This window comes from Bos grunniens, chromosome 20 (assembly GCF_055505025.1).
Source record: "Bos grunniens cultivar Pamir isolate PY7600 chromosome 20, Bosgru_T2T1.0, whole genome shotgun sequence".
In the NCBI taxonomy this organism is placed as follows: Eukaryota; Metazoa; Chordata; class Mammalia; order Artiodactyla; family Bovidae; genus Bos; species Bos grunniens.
The window spans coordinates 46,620,867-46,645,650 of NC_141184.1; the positions used below are offsets into that span (position 1 = coordinate 46,620,867).

At 39.4% G+C, this 24,784-nt stretch overlaps 1 protein-coding gene across 2 annotated transcripts in view; it reads right to left on the minus strand.

Annotated features, from left to right (window-relative positions):
- Positions 1-1,546: 1,546 nt before the first annotated feature.
- Positions 1,547-24,784, minus strand: part of ARL15 (ARF like GTPase 15) — a 470,719-nt gene continuing 447,481 nt past the window's right edge. For both annotated transcript variants that reach the window (XM_086361689.1, XM_086361688.1), the window contains one exon: positions 1,547-4,292. In XM_086361689.1, the coding sequence (XP_086217815.1) occupies positions 4,140-4,292 (153 nt within the window). In that variant the 3' untranslated portion in view covers positions 1,547-4,139. The remainder of the gene's footprint in view (positions 4,293-24,784) is intronic.

A 24,784-nucleotide genomic window follows, 5' to 3' on the forward strand; every position in this document is an offset into this window, starting at 1 on the left:
GACGAATCATGCACTTTTTACTTCACCCTCTTTTGTAAGGAAAGAAGGATGTATATTAGAGAGATTCTTCTTGGTGCCTTTTAAATCTTTTGCACTGGTTTTCACAGAACACCACTTCATGAAGAGGTTGTCACACACAGATGAATGCCCTGGATGGGAAGTCAGAAGTTCCAGCTCTTAGGAAACAGTAGGTGGAAGGAGAGTTTTTCATTCAAAGAATATGGGAAAAGGGGAGGGGAAACTGATATCCCATCTAAGGCTTCTGGGTCTCACAGGGATCCTTTTCATGTTCCTAAATCAGTCCAAGGGGGGTGGGGCAGGGTGCCAAAATGGGCTCATCAGTCACTCCGTGCATCCAAGCTGGAAAACATTTAACCCTGAGATGCAAATCATTTAATCATGCTGACTCAGTGGGGACCAAAAGTTGTGAACCCTTGGGATCCAGGAATTCCCAACATGATGTGATAATGCATTTCACAGCATGAACTTCAGATCTCTAGGACCCAGGCTGGGAAAAAGATGGCAGGGAATCTACATTCTCCTAAAGTTTTATCCTTCCCTCCAAATGCATTGAAAAGGAGGGATCCCCAAGGGGAACTCCCACTTCCCGCCCCCTCCACATATCTTTTTCTTTCTGTTTGCACCATTAGGTCAGGAGGTTAATGAAAATGCACTCTAAAATTATAAAGAGGATAAAGCCAGGCATGAATATTAGATTTCCACTGGAGTCTGAATATTCCATCTGCACATTTTTAAGAAAACCCCATTTGCTGCAAATCTTACAGCTTTGTCCACATTTTGTTTGGATATGTCTGAAGTGCTTAGGAATTTGGTAAATGCTAATTTGCCTACCTTGGAAACAAAACTAGAAAGGCTGGTTGGTTCCTAGCTTAGACATGAGGTGTTGCAAGCTTTCTGTGTAGTTGAATAATGTGTCAGGATAATGTTGGGACCAAACAAGTGTTGGGGATTGTATTTTTCATTTTCTATCATGTATTTTTGCTCTCCCCTTTTTCTTTAGCTTCTTCGTCCATCTATCTTTTAATTTTTCTTTTTCTTTTACAGAATACTCTTATCCTTAAGGATGGACCTGTAAATACACAGCATTTCCTCTTGAGTCACTTAAAAATATTTACTTACTTCTTAGGGGCATCAATCCACATTAAAGGACAAAATTCATTGCACCAAACAGCTACTCTTAGAAAGTTGCTTCTACAGCAAATATTATAAAATGATGCTTTGATTGAAGGATGACATCTGACATTAACGTCCCGATTGTGCTCACTCATTCTGAAGGAATGGCTCCAATGAAAGTAAATTGCTGCTGAAGACAAACCAACTGGAAAAGACCCTTGTGCTTTTTTTTTTTCTTTCTTTTTTTGTCTCTTAAGGTTTTCACAATGGCTTCAAAGGCAATGTGAATTAATCATTTGTTTTGACCCAAGAGCGGCAGAACTTATTTTGAAGACTTAAACAGGCAACACAAATGTAAACAGAAATCTGGGACTCCCAAATGCTAAAGTTGGAAGGAGTCAGTCTGAAAACATCAATTCTACTCAGCGTTTATTTTCACTTGAAGAGAGTGGAAATCATATAAATCACGGACAAAACGAGTTCTTCTTGCCTGGCAATTGTCCACATGAATCTGTTAACCTTTAAGTATAGATACAGAATTTTTTAATAGAAAGACAGGGCAATATGGCAGTTAGTTAGCAACTGATAGTGTAAACTACAGGAGATACAAAGTTCTGTCATATAAATTAATTGCCATTACAAAAAGGCAACTGCTTGAGCTAAGAAGGTACAAAAACTGGTAACTTCCATAAATATAACAAGAAGCTAAGTGAAGAAATACATAACAGACTGTTTTTCCTATATAATATTCAAATATGCAAACTAAGACACCTGTGGCACTTTACAGGAAGTAGGAATACGACAGACCACGCACACCACCCTCCCACCCACCCATGTCCGCCCAAGCCCCCTCCCCTCCCCCCAAGTGGATTTCCCAAACACAGCAAATTCTAGGGTTACAAGGACAGGATGCCGCATGGAAGCAGCAAGACGGCGAGCTCTGAACTGCTAGACAAAGAAGGAGCCTTATTGACAGTTGTAAAGCATTAGGCGTCAGACAGAAACTTGTCAAAAACAGCTGCTGTTGGGTACTGATTGATACTGTTTTCATTCTGACGGCTGAGACACTGCAGACAGTCGTGGGTCTGAGAAGAAGCCCATCCCTGGCGCACATATGAACACACACAGACAACGGGAAGTCATTTAACAGATGGCTTAGGAGCACTCAGCTACGGGATCTTAAAAAGACAACATTCTACATTTAATGAACTTGCAGAGAAAGCAATGCCTAATAATCATTTATTTTTCATAGAAGATGAGCACAACAGGACAAAATAAAAGCAGGAATTGTGCAAGTGGTCATTGGAATAAAAGTTTTGTGCTGCTCATGGGTTACATTTTAAAAATATTCCAGGATGCTGCAGACCAAATCTGAATATGAATCTTTTTTGACTCATTTCATTAAAAAACAAAAAAAGAAAGCTTAAAAGAAGTGTTCAATGTTTCAAAGGTAATGATTTCCTTAAAATTTACCCACAAGATCAAACCACAAAAACTGTATCTGAATGACATATATCTTCTGGAGAATTACAAGGTATTACATCACCTTGTAACTGAATGCGAGTCTGTGGTATTTGGGAATCAGTCAATGGAAAAAAAATTCCAAACATGTTTTTATTGCTCAGGTGAAAGGAGCAGTTTTCTCTCATTCATTCACTTTGCAGTTTAAATGGTCAAAAATCTACAAAATGTGCCAAAGGGTATTTTATCCATTAACTTCAATATCCATAGATTATTCCTGATTTAGAAAAAGTCAAAGGTGCCAAAACTTGGTAAAACTGTACATTTATCTCTGTATAATTTTATCATTTAAACTAAATGCAAAAAACAAAAACAAAACAAAAAAACAGTTCCAAAGACTGAATCTAGGCCTTAAAATTATTTATTTGCTGCAGCCCTAGCACACTTTTAAGGGCATACTGAAACCCCTGAAAATAGAGGTTTATAATAGAAATACTGATAGACCTTTAATTACTGGATGGAGACATTGACAGACTCCATTAAACTACATTAGCACTTACTGAATGACTACACAGATGATTCTGCCTTTATTATCTTTGTCAAATCCACACCAGCTTAAGCCCTAGCCAGTATAAACTATACTTCATTTGGCTGTTTTTAAAAAGTTTTGCCTATTATTTTAAAAATTACTTTCTCTATTTAGATCAGACATAAGATTTTTAGAAAAAGGTTTTCAGAAACATATTACACTGCAGCTTGACTTAATGTGGAGTAATTTTTCCATTAAAAAAATATTTGAGGACTTGATGAAGTAGTAATCAGTGATGCATGCACTGTGCCTAAATTTCCTCTAACTCTTTTCAAAAATGGAAATAATGTCTTTGCTCTTAACAAAGAGTGGACTGAGGGAGAGGGGACTGAGGGAGACTTTAGATGTAATAAAAAAAAATTAGGCATCTTGTCTTTAAGTTCTTTGAAGTCAATTTTACTATGGCAAGGATATTCCTTTCTGATAAGGTGATTAACTGAAGTTTTTGGTGCTTATTTTTTCCCATATGCTGTAAGGCCAGTATACAAAAAACTTAAAAATAAGATAAAACCACCCAGAGACTTTGAAAATAATACACATATTATGGGGAACGCCAGTCACACAACACTCCACCCCAAACCCAGGGTAAATGAGCCAAGGTTCTCAGTCTCCCTGAGTCCTCTGTAAGGGATTGATTTCTATGAGCCACAAATTCCATCCATTTTAGCACAGAGAAGAGCCGCTTAGAACAACAGAAGGAAGAGACATGAGGTGAAGATAATTAGTGGTAAACAGAGAATAAATTCTCTCTCAGTAGTGTGTACTTGACGGTAATGCCGATGATAAGTCACCTGATTTACAGAATATTCACTTTAGCAGAGAAATGAGAGTTTGAGATAATTGGGAGAAAACTGATACTGAAGCCATTACAGTCTTGATACCAAAATAAAATTAAAAGGAGAAACTAACATGATAGGTTCAAGGCCTTGTGGGAACCCATTTTCTTCACCAGATTTCACATTCTTACAGCTTCATGGTCTTTTTCTTCTAACAAGTTTATCAGCTGAGAGAAGCTGTCTTTCAGTGCCTCCATGTCATCCAGTGAGCAGGGCTGCAGAATCCAGCGTTTTCCACGTGCGAGTGGTTCAAGTTCAAAATATTTTTTGACCTTAATTGGGGGGAGGGAGAGAAACAGATTATTAATTACATCAGAATCTTTCTCTTACTGAAATTTAGTGAGTTATGAAGTAGGGGCATTTTAAGAAGCTATGTGAACTTGATGTTCAGGACTTTCTAGAATCCCATCTGCAGCTGTGGTTATAACATGGGTTATATGTTGTGACCTGCGAGTGTTTTCTTTAGGGGTGAATGAATTGCTTGCGAGCTACCATTCCACCCATTCACTTAACAGCATGGGAGGTCTGATGAAGTCTGAGAAAGAATTATATGTACTATGGCACAGGTCAAAAATACACAGCAAAACACCAAAAAGTTGCAATTCAATCAAAGTAATTATAGCAGAATGACTTTCATTATATCACCTTGCTAACTTACTAAACTGGTGACAGCCAATAATATGTACACTATCAATTACACAAGACAGTTATTTTGATCAAACATACACACAACAAAAAAATATAATTTAAATAAGCCTTTGTCTCTCTCATTTAAATATGTGTCTCTGGCATGTGTTTCTGAGACCTGGGAAAGTGGTTTTCTAGTTAAGAGATGGAAAGCGAGTGCATGTACATACATATACATATACTTATATAAATATACATACATAAAGTCTCAGCTTTCTTTTCCTCCCAGTCATGAATTTTCAGGGAGAAAAAAATCAAGACTTTATAACTGTTACGTGGGGTGTAGCATATGCTATCGGAAAAACCTATTCTACTATGAACTGGTCACAAGTCACTCTTAGATACTGACTAAGCATACAGGATTACCGACTCTGGACAGCAAATAAATATCAAATAATCATGGTTTCCAGAAGTACTGATGATGTTTCTCTCAAAGGGTATGATAAAGTACAAAGTCCATGGAGCTACATACACACACATACATGCACACACACTGTGTCACACAAGAACAGGATATTGTACTTTGGTAGCAGGGGTTACATTATATCAAACAGTGAGTAGCAACAACAGAAGAAGTATTATCCAAAGACGTTCTTTGTCAACAAGCTGAGTTAAACCCCATGTGTCATGGAGTTAGCCCTTGCCAAGGTGTTACCTTAATCAATACCTTGACCCAGAAAAAAAAGGTGTTCCAATCTTATGCCACTTCTAAATGTGGTTTCATTTTGACTTTATCATCACAAGTACCAGACTACTGTTAACAGCAGAGATATTCCATTCAAAGTGGTATTAATATGTGTGTACATTTTTTCTGTAAGAAGATATAAATAACACTAAGCTTTTACGGTACTTTAGGAATCCCAAATATGCTAACACTTTACAGTTCAGTGTGTCCCAAAAGTCCTTCAAGGGATGTCTGCAAATTCATAACAAATACTCCTCCTAACAACAACAACAAAAAGTCCTTGAGAATGGAAGGACTCTCATTAATTCTGATTCTGAAGAGTAATGGGAAGCTCATTTACAGATCAGAAAATGGGTCCATGACTTCAGAACAATTTTTGGCCAAGGTATTTTATAAATCAGAGGAATTCTCCCTTACGGAAAATGTAAGGTTCATTCTTTTAGTTTCTTTAGGGCAATGAAAATGACTTACTTTAATAAGAATCTGAAATTGCTTGTGCGAAGACCAGGACCAAGAACCCAGTTTGCCTCCTCAAGGGAGTTTAAAATCAGAGGCTAGTCTCTCTGATTATGGCACAAAGAGGGCTTCAGGCTGTGTCACAGAGGGAAGTTGTGTTTATGATGCAATATGCTATTTGATCAACGACGCCTCCCATCAAGAGTGGGCAGTTTGTCGGACGCAAATCTGGTACAGGAAGGAAGTTATACCCTTGTCACACTGTATAACTTCACATCTAAAAGAACAGCATTTTAAACATTGCTAACAACTGGCAAGAGGACTAGTGGCAAGAAATCCAGTAATATTAAAGGCTAACACAGTATGTGCATATTACTAACACTACTTTCTCCAAATGGTCTAGTAGCGTATTAACAAGTAATTTAAAAACAATGTTAGGAATAGATGTAGATAATTACAAAATATTGTAACTTGTGATATTTGACAGTATGGATCAGATACAAAAGCACAATAAGGATTTTAGCTACTAGGCAACTGAAAATATAGTCTATGATGCAGGCACACTTGGAAGTTAATAAAGATGTCCAAAGGTAGTTATGTTTCAGAAGTTGTTCCTGCTGAATATTAACTATGAGAAGGAAATGGAAGCTTTGATTACAGGGTGGTCACCAGATGAAGGAGCCTACTGGTGTTAAGCCGACAACTATGGTGGGTAACCTGAGATTTTCAGATCTGTAACCTAAGTGGGTATCTAATTCTCCCATATTCACTTTCAGTTCAGTTCAGTTCAGTTCAGTCGCTCAGTCGTGTCCAACTCTTTGCGACCCCATGAACTGCAGCACGCCAGGCCTCCCTGTCCATCACCAACTCCTGGAGTTTATTCAAACTCGTGTCCGTTGAGTTGTTGATGCCATCCAACCATCTCATCATCTGTTATCCCCTTCTCATCCTGCCTTCAATCTTTCCCAGCATCAGGGTCTTTTCAAATGAGTCAGTTCTTCGCATCAGGTGGTCCAAGTATTGGAGTTATAGCTTCAGCATCAGTCCTTCTAATGAATATTCAAGACTGATCTCCTTTAGGATGGACTGGTTGGATCTCCTTGCAGTCCAAAGGACTCTCAAGAGTCTTCTCCAACACCACAGTTCAAAAGCATCAATTATTCAGATCTGTAACCTAACTGGGTATGTAATTCTCCTATATTCACTTTACTGGTATCCAAATGACTCCACACCACTCTACATTTATAATATTTAAAAAACAAGTTTGGCATTCCAATGATATTCAAGTACAGTACATGACTGTGTTTGCTGTGGGAACATAGCTTTTCACTATTCAGAGTTTTATGTTCCTAAAAACAAAGAGTACAATACAAAAGAGGGGAAGATGAAGACAATGCTCTGTCTTAAACTTTTTCTTCAGGATAAAATTTTTATTTTGTTTTCCTATATTAATCTGAAGAGCACATTTTACCACCTCCCCCCAGTACTACAATAAAAATTACCTACTCACACACTCGACTTGTCCATAATCGCTTTTTCTGTCCTTCTACATGCCAGAGTATGATTTTAAAGAAAGGTGTTCAAGTTTGACCAACATAAATCATATGCTTACATATTAAAGGTTAAAAAAACTGCCTACGATGCAGGGATCTGTTTTTTATGATGAACATCATTTTTTAAATGGTTATTTTCTTATCAAAATAAACATTTAAAAAATGACTCAAGAGAAATGAATCTAACTCTTTTTGACTACTTTATCAGCTGCTTAAATGTCATGGCTAACTGGAAACTGCTGGAATTAGGAGCTGGTGGTTGTTTCACATTGGCTTCTGGCGATGGCACTTGGGGTAATGACATCAGAATACAGCTGCCTGGCAACCTGTGGTCACTGAGCTATTTTCGGGATGGCCACAGAGAGTGGGCATTTGTCAGTGGCCATGAATCCACCCTAGAGATAGGAAAACAAAGCCACCATAAGTTGCCAACCTATTTTAGCTATGTCATCAGGGCCCTTTCTTCCTTCATGAAACTGTGGGGTGACTTGCATTACTGCATTCCATTATCCCCACATCGCATTTACTGTAAAGTCCTATATAACAGGGACAAATCGGTACCCTCTCGTTGCTGCTAATTGTAGCAGCTGTTAAACCTGTGACACGTTGCATAGCACAGGAGACCCCCTCGTTGGGTGGGGGATGTCTTTCATTGTCCCTGAGTGGAGAAGTAACAAAATAATTCTTTCGTATGTAACGAACCTCTAATGAGGCTATAATGATAGTCACTGTTTTCCCTATCTTGCCCTTCCTTCAAAAAACATGTTCAAAAATTTTATTTTTGGGACTTGCCTTGTGGTCAGTGGCTAAGACTCTGTACTCCCAATGCAAGGGGCCTGGGTTCAATTCCTGGTCAGAAACTAGATCCTACACGCTGTGACTACGAGCCAACATGCCCCAACTAAGGAGTCCATGTGCCACAGCAAAGACTCCAGGTGCTGCGCCTGAGACCTGGTACAGCCAAACAAACAAATAGTTTTTAAAAATTTTATTTTTAATTCCTGCAAATCTGTTGTGACCAAATTTCTGGAAGTCATGTAAATAGTTTCTGAAATGTAAAGATAGGTCTTTCCTTTTTAAAAACCTGCAAATCTTATTTATAATGATAAGCTGCTTGTTTTTCTTCTGTTTTTGTTATTACACCATGTAAGTAGTGCATGGTCTGAGTTGGCTTCGTTTTCCTTTAAACACTTTTGAGGAGCAGGGTCTACACCCAAGGGGTTACTGTTCTCATATTACATGGAGTTGCTTTGTAAGCTCAGATATTTATAAACAGCACTTTGACCCACACTCATGTCTGTCAAGGTGTGACAGCTTTTTAGGATATGTGGGACTGTGTTGTGTACCTTAGAATATGCCACCCCTACTCCTAGCAAATGCAATGCCATTAGTACCAACCAGTCTCTGCTATAGCTAAAAGAATACTTCCTCCTCGAATGTCCAGAATATCACCTGGCGTAGTCCTGCTCCTTGGAGAAGGCAATGGCACCCCACTCCAGTACTCTTGCCTGGAAAATCCCATGGAAGGAGGAGCCTGGTAGGCTGCAGTCCATGGGGTCGCACAGAGTCGGACACGACTGAGCGACTTCACTTTCACTTTCATTCATTGGAGAAGGCAATGGCACCCCACTCCAGTACTCTTGCCTGGAGAATCCCAGGGATGGGGAAGTCTGGTGGGCTGCTGTCTATGGGGTCGCACAGAGTCGGACACGACTGAAGTGACTTAGCAGCAGCAGTCCTGCTCCTGCAGGTATCTCTTGCCCCTGTCTGGAGCTATTCACTTATTTTTCCATACTTTCACCACTAGAGATAGAAGCTGGATATTTTCTTTCTTTTTTTTTTTTTTTATTGCTTTTTTAAGTCACACACTATTGTTATTGAAGTCACTCAGTCGTGTCCGACTCTTTGCGACCCCATGGACTGTAGCCTACGGGGCTCCTCTGTCCATCGGATTTTCCAGTCAAGAGTACTGGAGTAGGTTGCCATTTCCTTCTCCAGGGAGCTGGATATTTTCTACCCTGATGCTTCCCCATATCCCCATCTACACACAATACATATGTTCTCTCTGCAGGAAACTAGCCGATTACAGTGGACCTCTCTTATCACTTGGGGGGGATGTGGTAGGGAGAGGAGCTGAATAAGGAGGTTTGGAAATCTGCATCCTGAAAGCTGGCTTCCCATAGCTTCAGTCATGCAACCCCTACTTCTTGAACGAGGCTGGAGAGTGTTGCTCTAATGAGCTACCTGTGCCAGCGCTCCCCTTGCTAACATACAGGGTCCCACTGATTCAAGAGAATACTGTAAAACCAAAACAAAACAGAACAGCAGCCTGACAAGGGAATGGTCCTTGCCATTTGTGTGTTCAGATTACAAGTCCCCTCCTCATTCCTGGCTTCTTGGTGGCTATGTACAGCTTAGTGCTGCACAGTTTACTAAAGGCTTTTTCACTCAGAGCACTATGATTCTATCTCAGCTGAAAGTAAGACAAGCAACTGATTCAAATAAAGAGGGATGTGACTATTTGGAATAATTCTGAAACCATGTACATCAATTTGAGTAAGAAGAATCTTGGTAGAAGATGGTTAAAAAAAAAAAAAAACTTTAGGAATGAAGGCACCTTCTTTCTTCATCTTTTGTGAAGGAACCAGGACTCACGGAGTCTAGGTTGACAGCTTCAGCTCCTTCCAAACTGATAGTGACAGGTCAACAGATAAGACAGACAGTAGAGACGACAGGGTGAGGATTGTCAACAAAATTCAGAAAGCTGGGAAAAACTGCAGCTAGTGGATTTGCTGGGTAGAAGGGAAAGCTGGAGGGTGATGCGAGAGAACACAGCTCAGGTAACTGTCCTGAATTCAGTGGATTCAACAGGATTTCTTCATCATAGCAATGTGTCCACTGCATGGTCTTTAAAAAGAACTGCATGAATAATGTTTTTTTGAGACAGGTTCATATTGATTCTTAACTCTTTGATAAAAGTATGGTCTGGGGGTAAGGGATAAATTAAAAGTTTGGGATTAATAGATACATACTACTATATATAAAATAAACAAGGACCTAGTATGTAGTACAGAGAACTACATTTGTTATTTTGTAATAACTTATAATAGAAAGGAATATGAAAAAGAATATATATGTGTATATATTAATGGTATATACTTAATGCACACATTAAATACGTATGTGTATATGTATCTCTTTGCTGTATACCTGAAACTAACATAACATTATAAATCAACTATACTTCAATTACAGGCTTCCCTGGTGGCTCAGATGGTAAAGAATCTGCCTACAGTGCAGGAGACCTGGGTTCAATCCCTGGGGTGGGATGATCCCCTGGAGAAGGGAATGGCACCCCACTCCAGTATTCTCGCCTGGAGAATTTCAGGGACAGAGGAGCTTGGCAGGCTACAGTCCATGGGATTGTAAAAAGTTGGACACAACTGAGCAACTAACACACACACACACTCTCTCTCTCTCTCCAATTAAAAAAAAAAGTTCTGTCTGGATGATAAATTTACCCCAGGGCTCCAATTAAGAAAGGATGCAAAGAAAGCCTGAATGTATTATAAAATGTATAGGACATTGTCCATGACTGTTAAAAAGGGAGTGGGACTTGCCTTGGCTACAACCTAGCTCCTTACTGCAGTCACTCACTGTATTCACATGTCACACTGGGGAAGAAGCTTTGTATTTAAATATTGACTCTATGCTTTCTCTTTCCAACTCCAGACACAAGGATGTCGGATCATACGGGTCAAGAAATTGGCCATGGTTTGGAGAATTTACACCATGGAAATCTGCAAGAGTACCAAACTAGGACTTTTTCTTTCTAGAGAATTGGCTGTTAAACTCTTACTAGCACATCACTAAGTACATGCATCTTGTATGAATGTTTGCAAAGGGGTTCTCCAGCTTAGCTTTTTTTTACTGCAGAAGTTCATGGAACAGGTTTCACTTAGTAACCTTCAACAAAGTCAAAGAGAACTTTGCCCAAGCCATGGCTCCAGGACGGGGTCTGGAGATGAAGTGGCTGGGCATCATTAAGATTCTTTGGAGTGCATTCTTGGCAGCTGGTTCAAAGAAAGGTTAGTCTAGAGAGAGCAGCACCAGCTGTTCTCCTTTCCATTGTACTGCTTGTGGGATTCTTAGAAAGGCACTAAATGTGTCACTAAAGGTAGAAATAAGCAATGCAAGTAAAACCAATTTGCCACAGTCCCGAAGATACTACCACATAGAACAGATATTATTTCTTTTTATTGTAATAGGGACCAGAAAATGACAACTTGATGCTAACCAATATGACAATATTACTTTGGGGTTTATGTTTATAACGGACAATTGGTTTCAAGAACACTGGGTATAAAAAAAAATGTAGTTCTGATAATATGGCTTGTTTCTTAAGCAAAGTGCGGCATGTCTGACCTTGGAATAATTAAAAACCAGACAAATGACTGCAGGTTATGACCTGTGATTGAGCCTCACCCTTATTAGAAGTCTTCTTGCCCAGGCAGTAACCTCTGTGTGCACAGAATGCTATATGTTGTGATAGTAATTACATAGAGATCCGGCATTTCACTGCACAGGAGGATTTAGCCTTCCCCAGAAGAGCCAAATAAAATCATCCCATTTGCTTTGGCAGTGAGATTTAGGACCTGAAAAACATTCTTATTTGTGTTTAATTTGTTAACTTGGAATTACAGAGCAAATTACATCTATTTTCTCTTTTTTGATATACCTGGGGGTGGAGGTGATTATTCACTTAGCCCCAAGCTTCCTAGCAGATCATCACTGTAAAAGCCATAGATTTAGATAGGAGTGCTTCCTGTCTGGGGGAGCAATGAAATATACCCGGTCTCTCCATCTATACCCTTCTCTACTCCAGTTATCCTACCCGGCCCGCTGCAGCTGGGGTGATTCCTGCACACAGGCCTTGCTCCAGCTCCTGCTTCCCACCCCAGATGCCTCCATCCACAGGTGGAGAGGATCGCCTCTGAAGATGCAGGAGATGTCCTCCTGTCATCTCAAGGGAAGCCTTAATGTTATAGAAGAAACTTTCCAAAGTGACCTTAGTCACAGTAGCCACCATTGGTTGCCTCCTCAGCACTTAGGCACTATGAATTCCCTGTGAATAAAGTTTTATTGGAACACAGTCATGCTTATTCAGTTATTTATGGCTGCTTTCATGATACAATGGCAAAGGTGAGTCATTTCCACAGAGACACTGTGTCCTGCACAGCCTAGAAGAGTTACTATCTGGCCCTTTAGAGAAAAAAAATTGCCAAGCCCTGGCTACAGCCTCCTGCAGCTTCCTGCTCTGTCCAGCAGAGGCTCGAGGAGCACTTGGCAGAGGCCTCAGTGTGACCTGGCTTGCCAGCCCTCCTCCTCTCCACTGCGCCTCACACTCTAGGGGGACAGAGAAGTTGGCTTTTATAACCTGGCCAAGATCCACTTATAATTTCAGATGGTTTCAATTGTGGTCTAGCAGACAGAAGGGTCATCTCTCAGCAAAGCACTGCTTCTTTGCTCTCTGTGTTCAGTCTGGGTTTCTTTCATGTGGAGACTTCCTAAAGGGCACAGATCTCCAGCGTGTGGGGCAACCTGTCAGTGTGAGGGATTTTGGTGTTCTTAGGATGGTTTTCAGTGCACAGAAATACCAGTTATTGTTACTTTGCAGTTTTAAAAGAGACTATACCATTTATTAAATTTATAGTATCTGAAATGTAGTTTTTGTTGAAGCTATTATAGTCAACTTAAAAATCTTAATACTGTATTTATATATTTGTTAAGTTTTAACAAATACATTGAAAAAACTTGAATTACTGTTTAGGTCCATTTCAAAACTTCATTTATAAGTGTAATATATTCAGTTTTCTCTTTAAGCATTTAGACTAAGAATCAAACATCCTGAAATAGTTAAGATTTTTTTTCCAATAAGAATTCTTAAAAATTTCTTCCATTAAATTTATATATTCAATGACTCTCAAGTTCTGGAATATTCTATTTACAAGTTTAAATTCTCATACCTCTCTACACAGGAGGCCAATTCTGATCACTTACATATTTTAAATTAAATTGTATCTGCTTTTTTTCACTTAGCATAATGCTTTCAAGGTTCACCATGTACAGTACTTCAGTACTTCATCCCTTTTTACAGCTGAATGTTATATTATATGGATATGCTATATATTGTTTATCCAGGTTCACCAGCTGATGGACATTTGAGTTTCTTCTGCTTTTTGGCAATTATGAATTCAGTTATATGAACCATTACTTTCTCTTTAAAACAGACATTATCAATAATTATTATATAAATTAATAGGTTAAGATATTCAGACTCACTGGGGATGAAGCAGCTCCACAAGTCTAATGTGAATTTCATTTTCACCCAGATTCACTAGGATCTTCTAGTTTTACTAAGGTCATACAGATTTTGGAGAATTATTCTCCAATTTTTTTCATATGTATGAGTCAGTTCCTTGAGGGTATAGACAATGACAAAATGATTTTGTATCCTCTAACGTACCCAGTACAATGTCAGACATAAATGTACTCAGTACAATGAAAGTATAATGATACGGGCAACACAATATGTAGTCTATTTCATCCCATATTAAAATGTTTGTAAAGGAGAGAGACTGAATATTGGAGAGAAGTTACCACTCTTCACAGTTAATTAGGCGAAGGTTTAGAAGGTGGGATTTCATGAACAGTTTCAAAACTGTAGGCCTAAGTGATTTAAACTCTATTATATACAAATGCCTGCAGGCAGCTGCAGTGAATTGTTTTGCAAACAAAAAGTAAACAGCCTATCAAGGAAAACAGAACCCAGTCCAGAAATCCCAAGACCCACAGGACACTTATGTTTTGAGCTATTCCTTTAATCTATGTCCAAATAAAGCAACTAATTTTTATCGCAGAGAATGGAAAGCATTGACATATGCAAAAAGAGAAGCATCAGTACACTTGTCTCTGCATGCAGGTGCAGGCATCGGACTGTTCAATAACATCTATAACACAGCCATTAATTGAAGAGGCAGCCAGTTTCCAACAGCTCACCGTTTTCTCTTTCCTCTTCTCTCCTTCCTTTATCCCACTCTTTCAAAACAGCTTTCATTTTGGATGCCAAGCACTTCTAGGATGTTACACTTGCTTCCGCATCCTCTATGGTTGGGAGACATGAGTGTATGAGAATACTCATAACGATTTGTCTTTATTTCAAGAAGGTAAATATTATAAGTAGGAAAAAAATCCACCTATGAAAAACTTTCTCCTGGCAAGAGAATATGGTTGTTTAGTCCTACCTATATGAATGAGAGCTAGTCAAGTATGTACTAGACAGGAAGGAGAGTTAATGAGTGAAAGCCCCAAACACATCAGAGACAGCCAATTAGCTTGTCTGAAACACAGACTTGTAAAGCTATCAGTAACTTATAAAATGGTCTGCTACACACGAGTAAAATGTTGTTTAAATGGCTTGCTTAACTAGATGCATTCTCCATGAAATTGATTCTTTTAAGGTTATTTTTTTTTAACTTAATACTCATTAACTGTGTATATTGAAATGGCTGAGTGGGTGGGAGGGGGGGATAGATACCCTGCTACTGTAAAGCACGTGTTGAAGATGTGAATTTCATAGTTTATGAAGTTAAGAGGTATTGGGGAAAAAAACAAACCTCATCCATTACCAACAATTCTGTCTGCCTCAATAATTGAAATGGATCAATTCAATTAGATTATTCCCCCTCTGCCTAGCTAAATACTTAGACGGGGACTGGCAGATGTGCTCGGAGGACCTTCCAATCTGAGAATTTATGCTTTTGTGTTACAGAACTGCATGCTTTTCCACCATAGCCTGTGATTTTGCAAAATGGCATGAGAGAAAGAAGACCCTGAGCCTGGTATATTTCAAATCTAACATGTGCCTCAGAGGGCACATCAAATTTCATCCCCTAAAGACTTACTTTACTAAAACATTCACAGTAACCTGATGTTACCTGACATATGAATGACAATTACTATACTATTTCACACTTCAGATGTTTTTGAAAAACACTCTTGTATATTTTTTAATTGGTTTCTGGCCATGCCTCATACTCAGTTTTTCCTGTTACTTAAGTCTCTGTGCCATAAATACACGTTGATCAATGGCTATCTGATCAGACAAGCAGGAGGACATGCTTTGATTTTTCAAGGTGCAACTTCTTGCTTATTCAATATTGGTACCCTAATGCGCTTCAATCGGAGAAGGCAATGGCACCCCACTCCAGTACTCTTGCCTGGAAAATCCCATGGATGGAGGAGCCTAGTGGACTGCAGTCCATGGGGGTCGCTGAGGGTCGGACATGACTGAGCGACTTCACTTTCACTTTTCACTTTCATGCATTGGAGAAGAAAATGGCAACCCACTCCAGTGTTCTTGCCTGGAGAATCCCAGGGACGGGGGAGCCTGGTGGGCTGCCGTCTATGGGGTCGCACAGAGTTGGACATGACTGAAGCGACTTAGCAACAGCAGCAGCAATGTACTTTAATAAACCACTATCAGTTGGCCAACTCAAAGGATTCTTTGACTCAACAAAATATCAGGAAAAAATATATTTATGCAACGGTTAAGACACAGAAATCTTTAAAATGTAGTTTATATATTCTGGTTTACTTGGCTTTTATAATGGACTTAATGTGTCCCTTACCTCAGCGTCACAGTTGTGAGGTGTAAGAAAGCAACAGCAGAAGCAACAAATCAAAATATTAATATATGGAACCCAAATAAACATGTTTAATATTGGACTTGTGGTACTATGGCAGCATGCTGTCCTAACAACAACAACATTTAGATGTTGGAGTAGATTCAAATTCTTGGGCCTTAAACAGGAGACAGACAAATATGGCAAGCCATGCATTGCTCAGCCGCCAATGGACGGTGCCAGTGGCCCTGTCCAGATGCAGAGATATTCAAAGGATATTCCTGTCAGCAGCTTGTCCTCTGGCTCCAGCAAGGAGCCACCATGGAAACACTGGGAGGGAAAGAAAAAACAGGAAGGCGTGGAGAGATGGGGGAGAAAGGCAGAAAAAGCTGACAGCTGCCTCAATCACACATCTGAGCAAGGGGAACAGGTAACAAATGGCCTTGAAACAAACTGCCATGTTGTTAGTCACAGGGAGAGAATTTCTTTTCCTGCTGGCAATCTAGTCAGGAGCCTAAGATCCTGGCAACTGAGAAACATGAGCTTGGAAAGAGGCTTGCAGGCAGCCTGAGGAAAGAAAAGCTAAGTGGTAATCTGTCCTGAGGAATTTTAGCCAAAAAAGCCCACACAGGACTAGCTGAACTCAGAATAAAGCCTGTGAAATACAAGTCTGGAGAACATTACAATCAGACATAAAGAGAACACCAGAAATGAAGGTTAAAAAGCCATTGACTGGATTTACCACAGCACTGTTAGTGTGGCCTTGGGTCCTTGTTGTCATCCCAGGACTAGTCCAAACCATTAGCTCTCAACTGGGGAGAAGAGGCAAGGCAACTATTTCCTTGCCTACCCACTCCCCCCACCCAAGGAAATGAAGCAACGTCAGGAGGTATTTTTGATTGCCACAACTTGGCAGAGGGCGGTTGGGAAGCGGGTGAGTGGCTACTTGATACAAATATCTAGTAGGTAATAGTCAGGGATACTGCCAAACATCCGAACATACACGGGACAGCGTCCCCCTCCCCCCAACAAAGAGCTATCCACCCCAGACATCAGTAATGCTGAGGCAGAAAAACTCAACTCTGAACTGACCTTTTAAAGGCAAAAATCAAAGAAGAAAGCCCTGTTAATGATTCAATGCATGGTTTATCAACATGAACCATCAGGCTCCTTCCCTGGAATCAGGAGATTTAGCAACTGGACTGGAAAGCTCCCCACGGAGGAGCACCAAAGGTCCATGGGATGTACTCTCTGTCCTCCTTTCTTCTTCAAAGTAGAAATCACTCGATCTTGGTAGGAGACCAGTGAGAATGTCAAACTGGCCTGAAACAAGCGCTGGAAAGAAGCAGTCACATTTCTCTCTCTCTCCATATTCACTGTTTTGAGCTCTGGGGATACAAAGGTCCACAGTTCAAGTCCCGGGCCTCATGGCGTTTACTCAGCAGTGGAAGAAACTGACAGATACTAAGTGAATATGTAAGTAAAGTCCAGTGAAAAGTAAGTGCCATGAAGAAAAAGAAAGCACGACAGAAATAATAACATTTACCATATAACTGATCCAAAAGAGGGACTGACGGTGTAATACGAGTTAAAAATCAAGCAGTCACAAATGAAGACAAGTATTTAGCTGGCTTCAAAACAGAATTTCATACAGTTATGATCAAAACTCTCTCAATTAACCGCCACTTAATTGTCTAGGATTAGCTGACTCTTCATCACCCTACTACAAGACAAGGATTAAGGCTGACTATACAGTCAACATCCATGCCTGGTGGATACCACACTGGAATGACGAGACCACACCCTTGATGCTCAACACTGGGGCAGTTGATGCTCACGACTGGGGCAGACTGCTCTCTGGCACATCTGCTCATTTCTGCTCCTGAGTTATTCATAATTTTGCACTAAGGCAATCAGACTTGTTATTATCATTAAGTAATCTTGTTAAATGTGACACTAATGAGTGAAATGTGAACCTGAAAGGGGAATTTCTACTTCTACAGAAAACTAAATGGGATGGGTTCAAAGAAACCAAGAAAAAAGAGTCACTAAAAACAAACTGCTGTGGAATTAGATTTAGGTAAGACAACTCTAAAGGAATGGGAGGGAATGGGGGAAGATGGCTCCTCAAGCCTCTTTAACTATGGTTCCACTTTAAGGAAACAGGAGCTGAAAATCATAAGTAAGGATTGTGTTTTATGCAGGAAATGTAATACAGAACTCTGACTAGTGGCCACGTACTCAGAGAAAAGGCCTTGGACCAATATCAAAAGGTCAGTACCATTTGTATGTTTTAACTCAAATTACTTAGGGTATATATTTTATTTTTTTAATGACAAGATACTTTAACCAGTTCTTGATTACCAGTTCAGATCAGTCTGGATAAGAGAGCTTCTAAGTGTATATTTCAAATCACACATTTTATTCTGTCTGAATCAAAAGCCTTCTCAGAGGGGAAGTCATTAACACCCATTTCAGTCTGAGTAAAGAGTGTTGCATAAAATCATATCCACTGTCAGAATCAATATTAGAGTCTATCACCTCAATCCTCTTGTGAAACAAAGTACAGTATAAATAAATAAAATTAAAATACTCAAATCCATACTCACACATACCCACACCCCTGCAGTCTCTTACAGAAACAGTCTTATTTGTGAAAGCAAATTACAGTTAAAACTGGATTCCTCATTATTAAATACAATGCTGCTGCTAAGTCGCTTCAGTCGTGTCCGACTCTGTGTGACCCCATAGACGGCAGCCCATCAGGCTCCACCATCCCTGCCTGGGATTCTCCAGGCAAGAACACTGGAGTGGGTTGCCATTTCCTTCTCCATTGAATACAATATCCTTAAAAAATAATAAACATTGAGGGTTTGGATCTAGATGGTACAGTAAGAGGTTGTAGAGTTCATCTCCTCTCATGAACACATCAAAAATATATCGATATCTTTAACAGTTCTCACTGAAAACTAACCAGAAACTGGCAGAAGGACTCTACAACTAAGGCTATAAGAAAGATAACACAGGTGACTGAGTAGGAAGGAAAGGAAAGTGATCAGGTTGTGATCTGTGCCTCTGGGAGGAAACTCAGAAGAAAGAGATTACGAGGGTGGTTAGTTGCCTTGGGGAGTGAACTATGTTGGGTGTCCCAGTCCACCTGGCTTTTTGGAAGACTACTGAGACCAACAGAAGGACTGTGGGAAGCCTGAACTCTACTCCTGAGAAACACATGGCTTGCCCTGGGGCAGGGTGGAGAGAGGTCTGCTCTAGGATGCTGGCTTTCCCATGACTCCCTTGTGGGCTGTAAGCTCCAGCATGAGCTGAGTCAACTCTGCCCCGACCACTCCATGTCACAGCATGGCACTGCATCTGGGGTGGCCAAGACTGGAGAAAAGATTCTATCTTGGTATGCAGAGGCACCTGGGTCCAGACATAAAAGGAAGAATTAACATCTATCCTCAAACTATTTCCAAAAAATGGAAGCGGATGGAACACTCACAAATTCATTCTATGAGGCCATCACTACTCTAACACCAAAAACAGAGAGACGTTACAAAGAAGGAAAATTAATAGGCCAATATCTTCGATGAATATAGATGCAAAAATCTCCAAGATACAGTAAGTTCTTTACATGAGTTTTGTTTGGAGAGTGTGTTCTTAAGTCCAATGTCTTCTAAAGTCTGACAAAATTAGTGTAGGTACCCAACTAACACACTCAGCTATATAGTACCATACTATAATAGGTTTATAACACTTTTCATACATATAATACATAAAAAACAACACAAAGACAAAAACTTTTTTAGTCTTACATTACAGTACTTTGAAAAGTACAATAGCTGGCATACAGGGACTGGCATCAAGTGAACAGGCAAGAAGAGTTACTGACTAGAAGAGGGAGGAGTTGTGGGAGATGCTACAGCTGAAAAATTGTCAGCAGTAGGAGACACAGGGCAAGCTACAATTTTACTCACACCTTACATGACTCCCCTGATAGCTCAGTTGGTAAAGAATCTGCCTGAAATGCAGGAGACCCCGATGCAATTTCTGGGTCAGGAAGATCCGCTGGAGAATGGATAGGCTACTCCCTCCAGTATTCTTGGGCTTCTCTTGTGGCTCAGCTGGTAAAGAATCTGTCCTCAATGCGGGAGACCTGGGTTCGATCCCTGGGTTGGGAAGATCCCCTGGAGAAGGGGAAGGCTACTCACTCCAGTATTCTGGCCTGGAGAAAATTATGGATTGTATAGTCCATAGGATTGCAAAGAGTCAGACACTACTGAGCAACTTTCACTTCACTTACGTGACTGGACATGTGAATGCTTGTCTGCATCTTGGAAAGTCCACAACTTAAAGGTTCATATGTAGGGGACTTTTCGTATTAGCAAAATGAATCCAACAATATGTAAAACTGATCACATACTATGATCAAGTTGAATTTATTCCAAAGATCCAGGAATGGTTCAGTATCCATAGTATTAGAAGTCCTAGCCACAGCAATCAGACAAAACAAGGATTCAGACTGGAAAGGAAATAGAATTGTCACTATTTGCAAATGCCATGATATTTCATATAGAAAACCCAAAAGTATCCACCCTAAAACTATTAGAATCAATAAATGAATTCAGTGAAGTTGAAAGATATAAGATTACTATACAGACATGTGTCGCTTTTCTACAGACTACTAATGAATTATTCAAGAGAGAAATTTTTTTAAAATCCTGTTTAAAATCACAGGAGGAAGAACACTTAGGAATAAACTTAACCAAGGAGGAGAAAGACCTATACTCGGAAAACTATAGAACACTGATGTAGGAAATTAAAGATGCTACAAAGAACTGGAAAGATATACTGTGCTCTTGGATGGGAAGGATTCATATTGTTAAAAGCAATCTATAGATTTAGTGCAACCCCTACCAAAATGTCCCATGATATTTTTCACAGAACTGGAACAAACAGTTCTAAAATTAAATGAAATTACAAAAGGCCCAGAATTACCATTGTAATACTGAGAAAAAAGAACAAAGCTGGAGGTATCACCCTCTCAGACTTCAGACTATACAACAAAGCTTAAGTAGTCAAAACAGCATACTGCCGGCACAAAAACAGCCACACAGATCAATGAAATAGAATAGAGAGGCCTGAAATAAATTCACGTCTAAAGTCAATGAATCTACGACAAAGGAGGCATGAATATACAATGGAGGAAAGACAGTCTCTTAAGTGGTGCTGGGAAAACTGGACAGTTTACATGTAAAACAGTGAAATTAGAACATCTCCTCACATCATATATAAAAACAAACTCAAAATGGATTAAAGACCTAAGTGTAAGACCAGAAACAGTAAAACTTCTGGAAGAAAACACAGGCAGAACACTGGACATAAATTGTAACAATTTTCTTTTGGATCTATCTCCAAAGGCAAAAGAAATGAAAGCAAAAATAAGCAAATGGGACCTAATTAAACTTAGAAGCTTTTGTAAAGCAAGGGAAACCATGGAAAAAACAAACAAAAATCACACTACAGAATTGGAGAAAATGCTTGCAAATTATATAACCAACAAGGAATTAATAACTAAAATATATAGACAGCTCGTACAACTTCATACCAAACACCCTGCCCCCCAAATAACCCAGTTTAAAAAAATGAGCAGAAGACCCAAACAGACATTTCTCCAAAGAAGACATACAGATGACCAATAGGCACATGAAAAGATGTTCAACACTGCTAATTATCAGGGAAAGACAAATCAAAACAATGAGAATCACCCCGCAGAGGCCAAAACGGCCACCAGCAGAAAGAACACCTAGGGACTTCCTGGCAGTTCACTGGTTAAGACTTTACCTTCCAATGTAGGAGACGCAGGTTTGATCCCTGGACAGGGAGCTAAGACTCCACATGCCTCATGGCCAAAAGGCTAAAACATAAGGCAGAAGCAGTATTGTAATAAATGTGATAAAGACTTTAAAAAAGAACACATTCAACAAATGCTAGTGAGGATGTGGAGAAAAGGGAACCCCTGTACACTGCTGGTAGGAATAGAAATTGGTGCAGCTACTGTGGGAAGTGGTATGGAAGGTTCTCAAAAAACTGAAAAAAGAACTAACATATGACACAGTAATTCCACTACTGAGCATATATCTGGAAAAATGAAAACACTAATTTGAAAAGATACATGTACAGCAAAGTTCATAGCAGCACTATTTACAATCCCCAGATACGGAAGGAACCCAAAGCCATCATGAGCTTACTGAATAAAGATGTGGTATGCATGTGTAATGGAATATTACTCAGCCATAGAAAGGAATGAAATGCTTCCATCTGTGCAATGTGGAAGGACTAGAGAATATTATGCTTAGTGAAATAAGTCAGAGAAAGACTAATACTGCATGATATCACTAATATGTGAAATCTAAAAAATAATGAAAGTTAATGTATAGAGCAAAGCAGAAACAGACTCACAGGTTAAAAATACCCAACAAACTAGTGGCTACCAGTGGGGAGAGGGAAGTGGGGGTGGCGCATTATGGGTATGGAATTAAGAGATACAGTGTACAGATGGAGAATTATACCCATTATCTTATATAACTTTTAATAAGTATAAACTAAAAATACTCAATCACTTACGTTGTCCACTTGAAACTAATATTATAAATCAATTATACCTTGATAAAAAAGTATAAATGATAAATAAAAAGTTGTTCTTTAAAAAAAAGTACATTATTTTAGGTGCATTTGTAAAATATTTTCTAAGTAGAACTTATTCCCATTTTCTAGACTCAGAATTATATAGCATATCCATCAGGAAAATTTCTCTGACCTTCTCTTAGCACATCCTTGACTACTATCTCCTACACGTAACAGTTTTCTAGGGACTAGGCAATATTAGTGTTTCTCACAGTAGTCCTATTTTACCCTGAAATTATTATCTGTTTCTTTCTACCCTTACCAAATTGACTTCTCCATCAGTAAGATGGCAATTCTACCAGAGCACTTGAAAACAATAATCCTATGATGACAATCCCTGACGAATGATGGCTTGTGCTAACAATTTTACACTAGAAGGTAAGCATCAACAATAAAATAATGTAAAATGATGCATGTAAATGACATTTACCTCTTTGAGTCCACAAATTTATTTTCAGTGAATGATATCTTGTCTTCATCATATTTAACATAAGGGGATCTACACTTTGGAGTCCTCAATATATAGGGTTTGTAAATTTTAGGTGCCTATTTATGTCATCGAATCTTTTATACCAAAAGAGAAGATGAAATTACAGAGAAATAAGGGTATGAGAAATAAATCCTTGCCTATTTGACTGAAGTTTCTTATCCAGACCTAACAGTACATGTAACCTGCATGGTGGTGCTGGTTTAGCCACACAGTTTGCATAAAACACATGGGCAAGTTGAATTCTCTTACAGCTGCTGAAACAGTTGAATTCTGACTTTTTATATGAAGCCACAGACACTAAGTATGTAGTCACCTGGTCAAAGGTGGACCTGCTTTTCGGTGCTGTTAGAAGGGATAACCTGACTTGATAAACTGTAAAGATGCCGGGTGTCTGGTATGACCTAAGGAGGGCAAGGCTTGCATCAATAACTAATAAGAGCATCGTGTTCTGGCATGATGCTTGCTCAGTTCTGACATGACCACTGACACTGTAAATCATCAATGCATAGTATATTTCCTACACAACCTGGAGAGAGAGAAGGAACCAGGACAGATAAACGTGTACCACACAATGGGTGGAAGTTCTTAACATGAGACGGAAATGAAAGTGAACTGGATTAGCTGTTCCTTCTCCCTCCCTCACCTACCCCTTTCTCTCCCTCCTTCCTTCCCTCCGTCTCCTCCTCCATCTCTCCCTCTTTCAGTTTAGGATATTAAGCCAAGGACTTATTTAAAGCACTGAAAGACATAATTAACTAGCACTCATGAAATAATTGAAAAGAATTCCCTCAATGAGTAAATCACTCTATCCTTACAGGCAAGGCTTTGGAGTGGCTTGCATAACTCTCTTTAACGACTTTTATGTTTTAATGAAACACTATAAATTAGACTATTTTAGTTTAGGTTTCAAATTCACTTGCGCTGCATCATAGATGTTTAAAAATCTTCCTGTATCTGCACAAAGCATAAAAAGCTCTTCTGGAAAATCATGAACTCCATACATACCCAATATTCCCCTCCCTATTTCCCCCTACCCCCAGAATCCTTCCCATCTGCCAGCTGGGTTTCATTTTAAGAATTTCACACTGAATATAAAGTGCTATTTTGACCATGTGGCTCCAGAAATGTGAATTTATAGTCTATTCAGACCGTACGCAAGTGATTGACACAGAGGGGATTAACCAACTGGATGCGATGAAGCCGCTGCCTCTTCCTTCAGGTTCCTTTAAGCTTCCAGGAAAGGGGGCCATCCTTACAGTTTCATTGAGACTTTAGCAAGAAGTATAGTCTCCTAACAGGGGTCTTACTTTTCACATCACTGCTTAATGGCCTCGACCTTGGAACTCTTTTCTCTATGCTCCTATGCCTCCCGCACTCCATGTATTTCCCCACATGTAAGCAAGAATACTTCAGTTTGCTTTCTTAGACATCTTCTGCAACGATGTTCATCTACTGACTCATATAACACATACCTGTAACTCCTGGTTGTCAGGTTTAAGACTAAAATTCTGGGAAAGTATGTGTG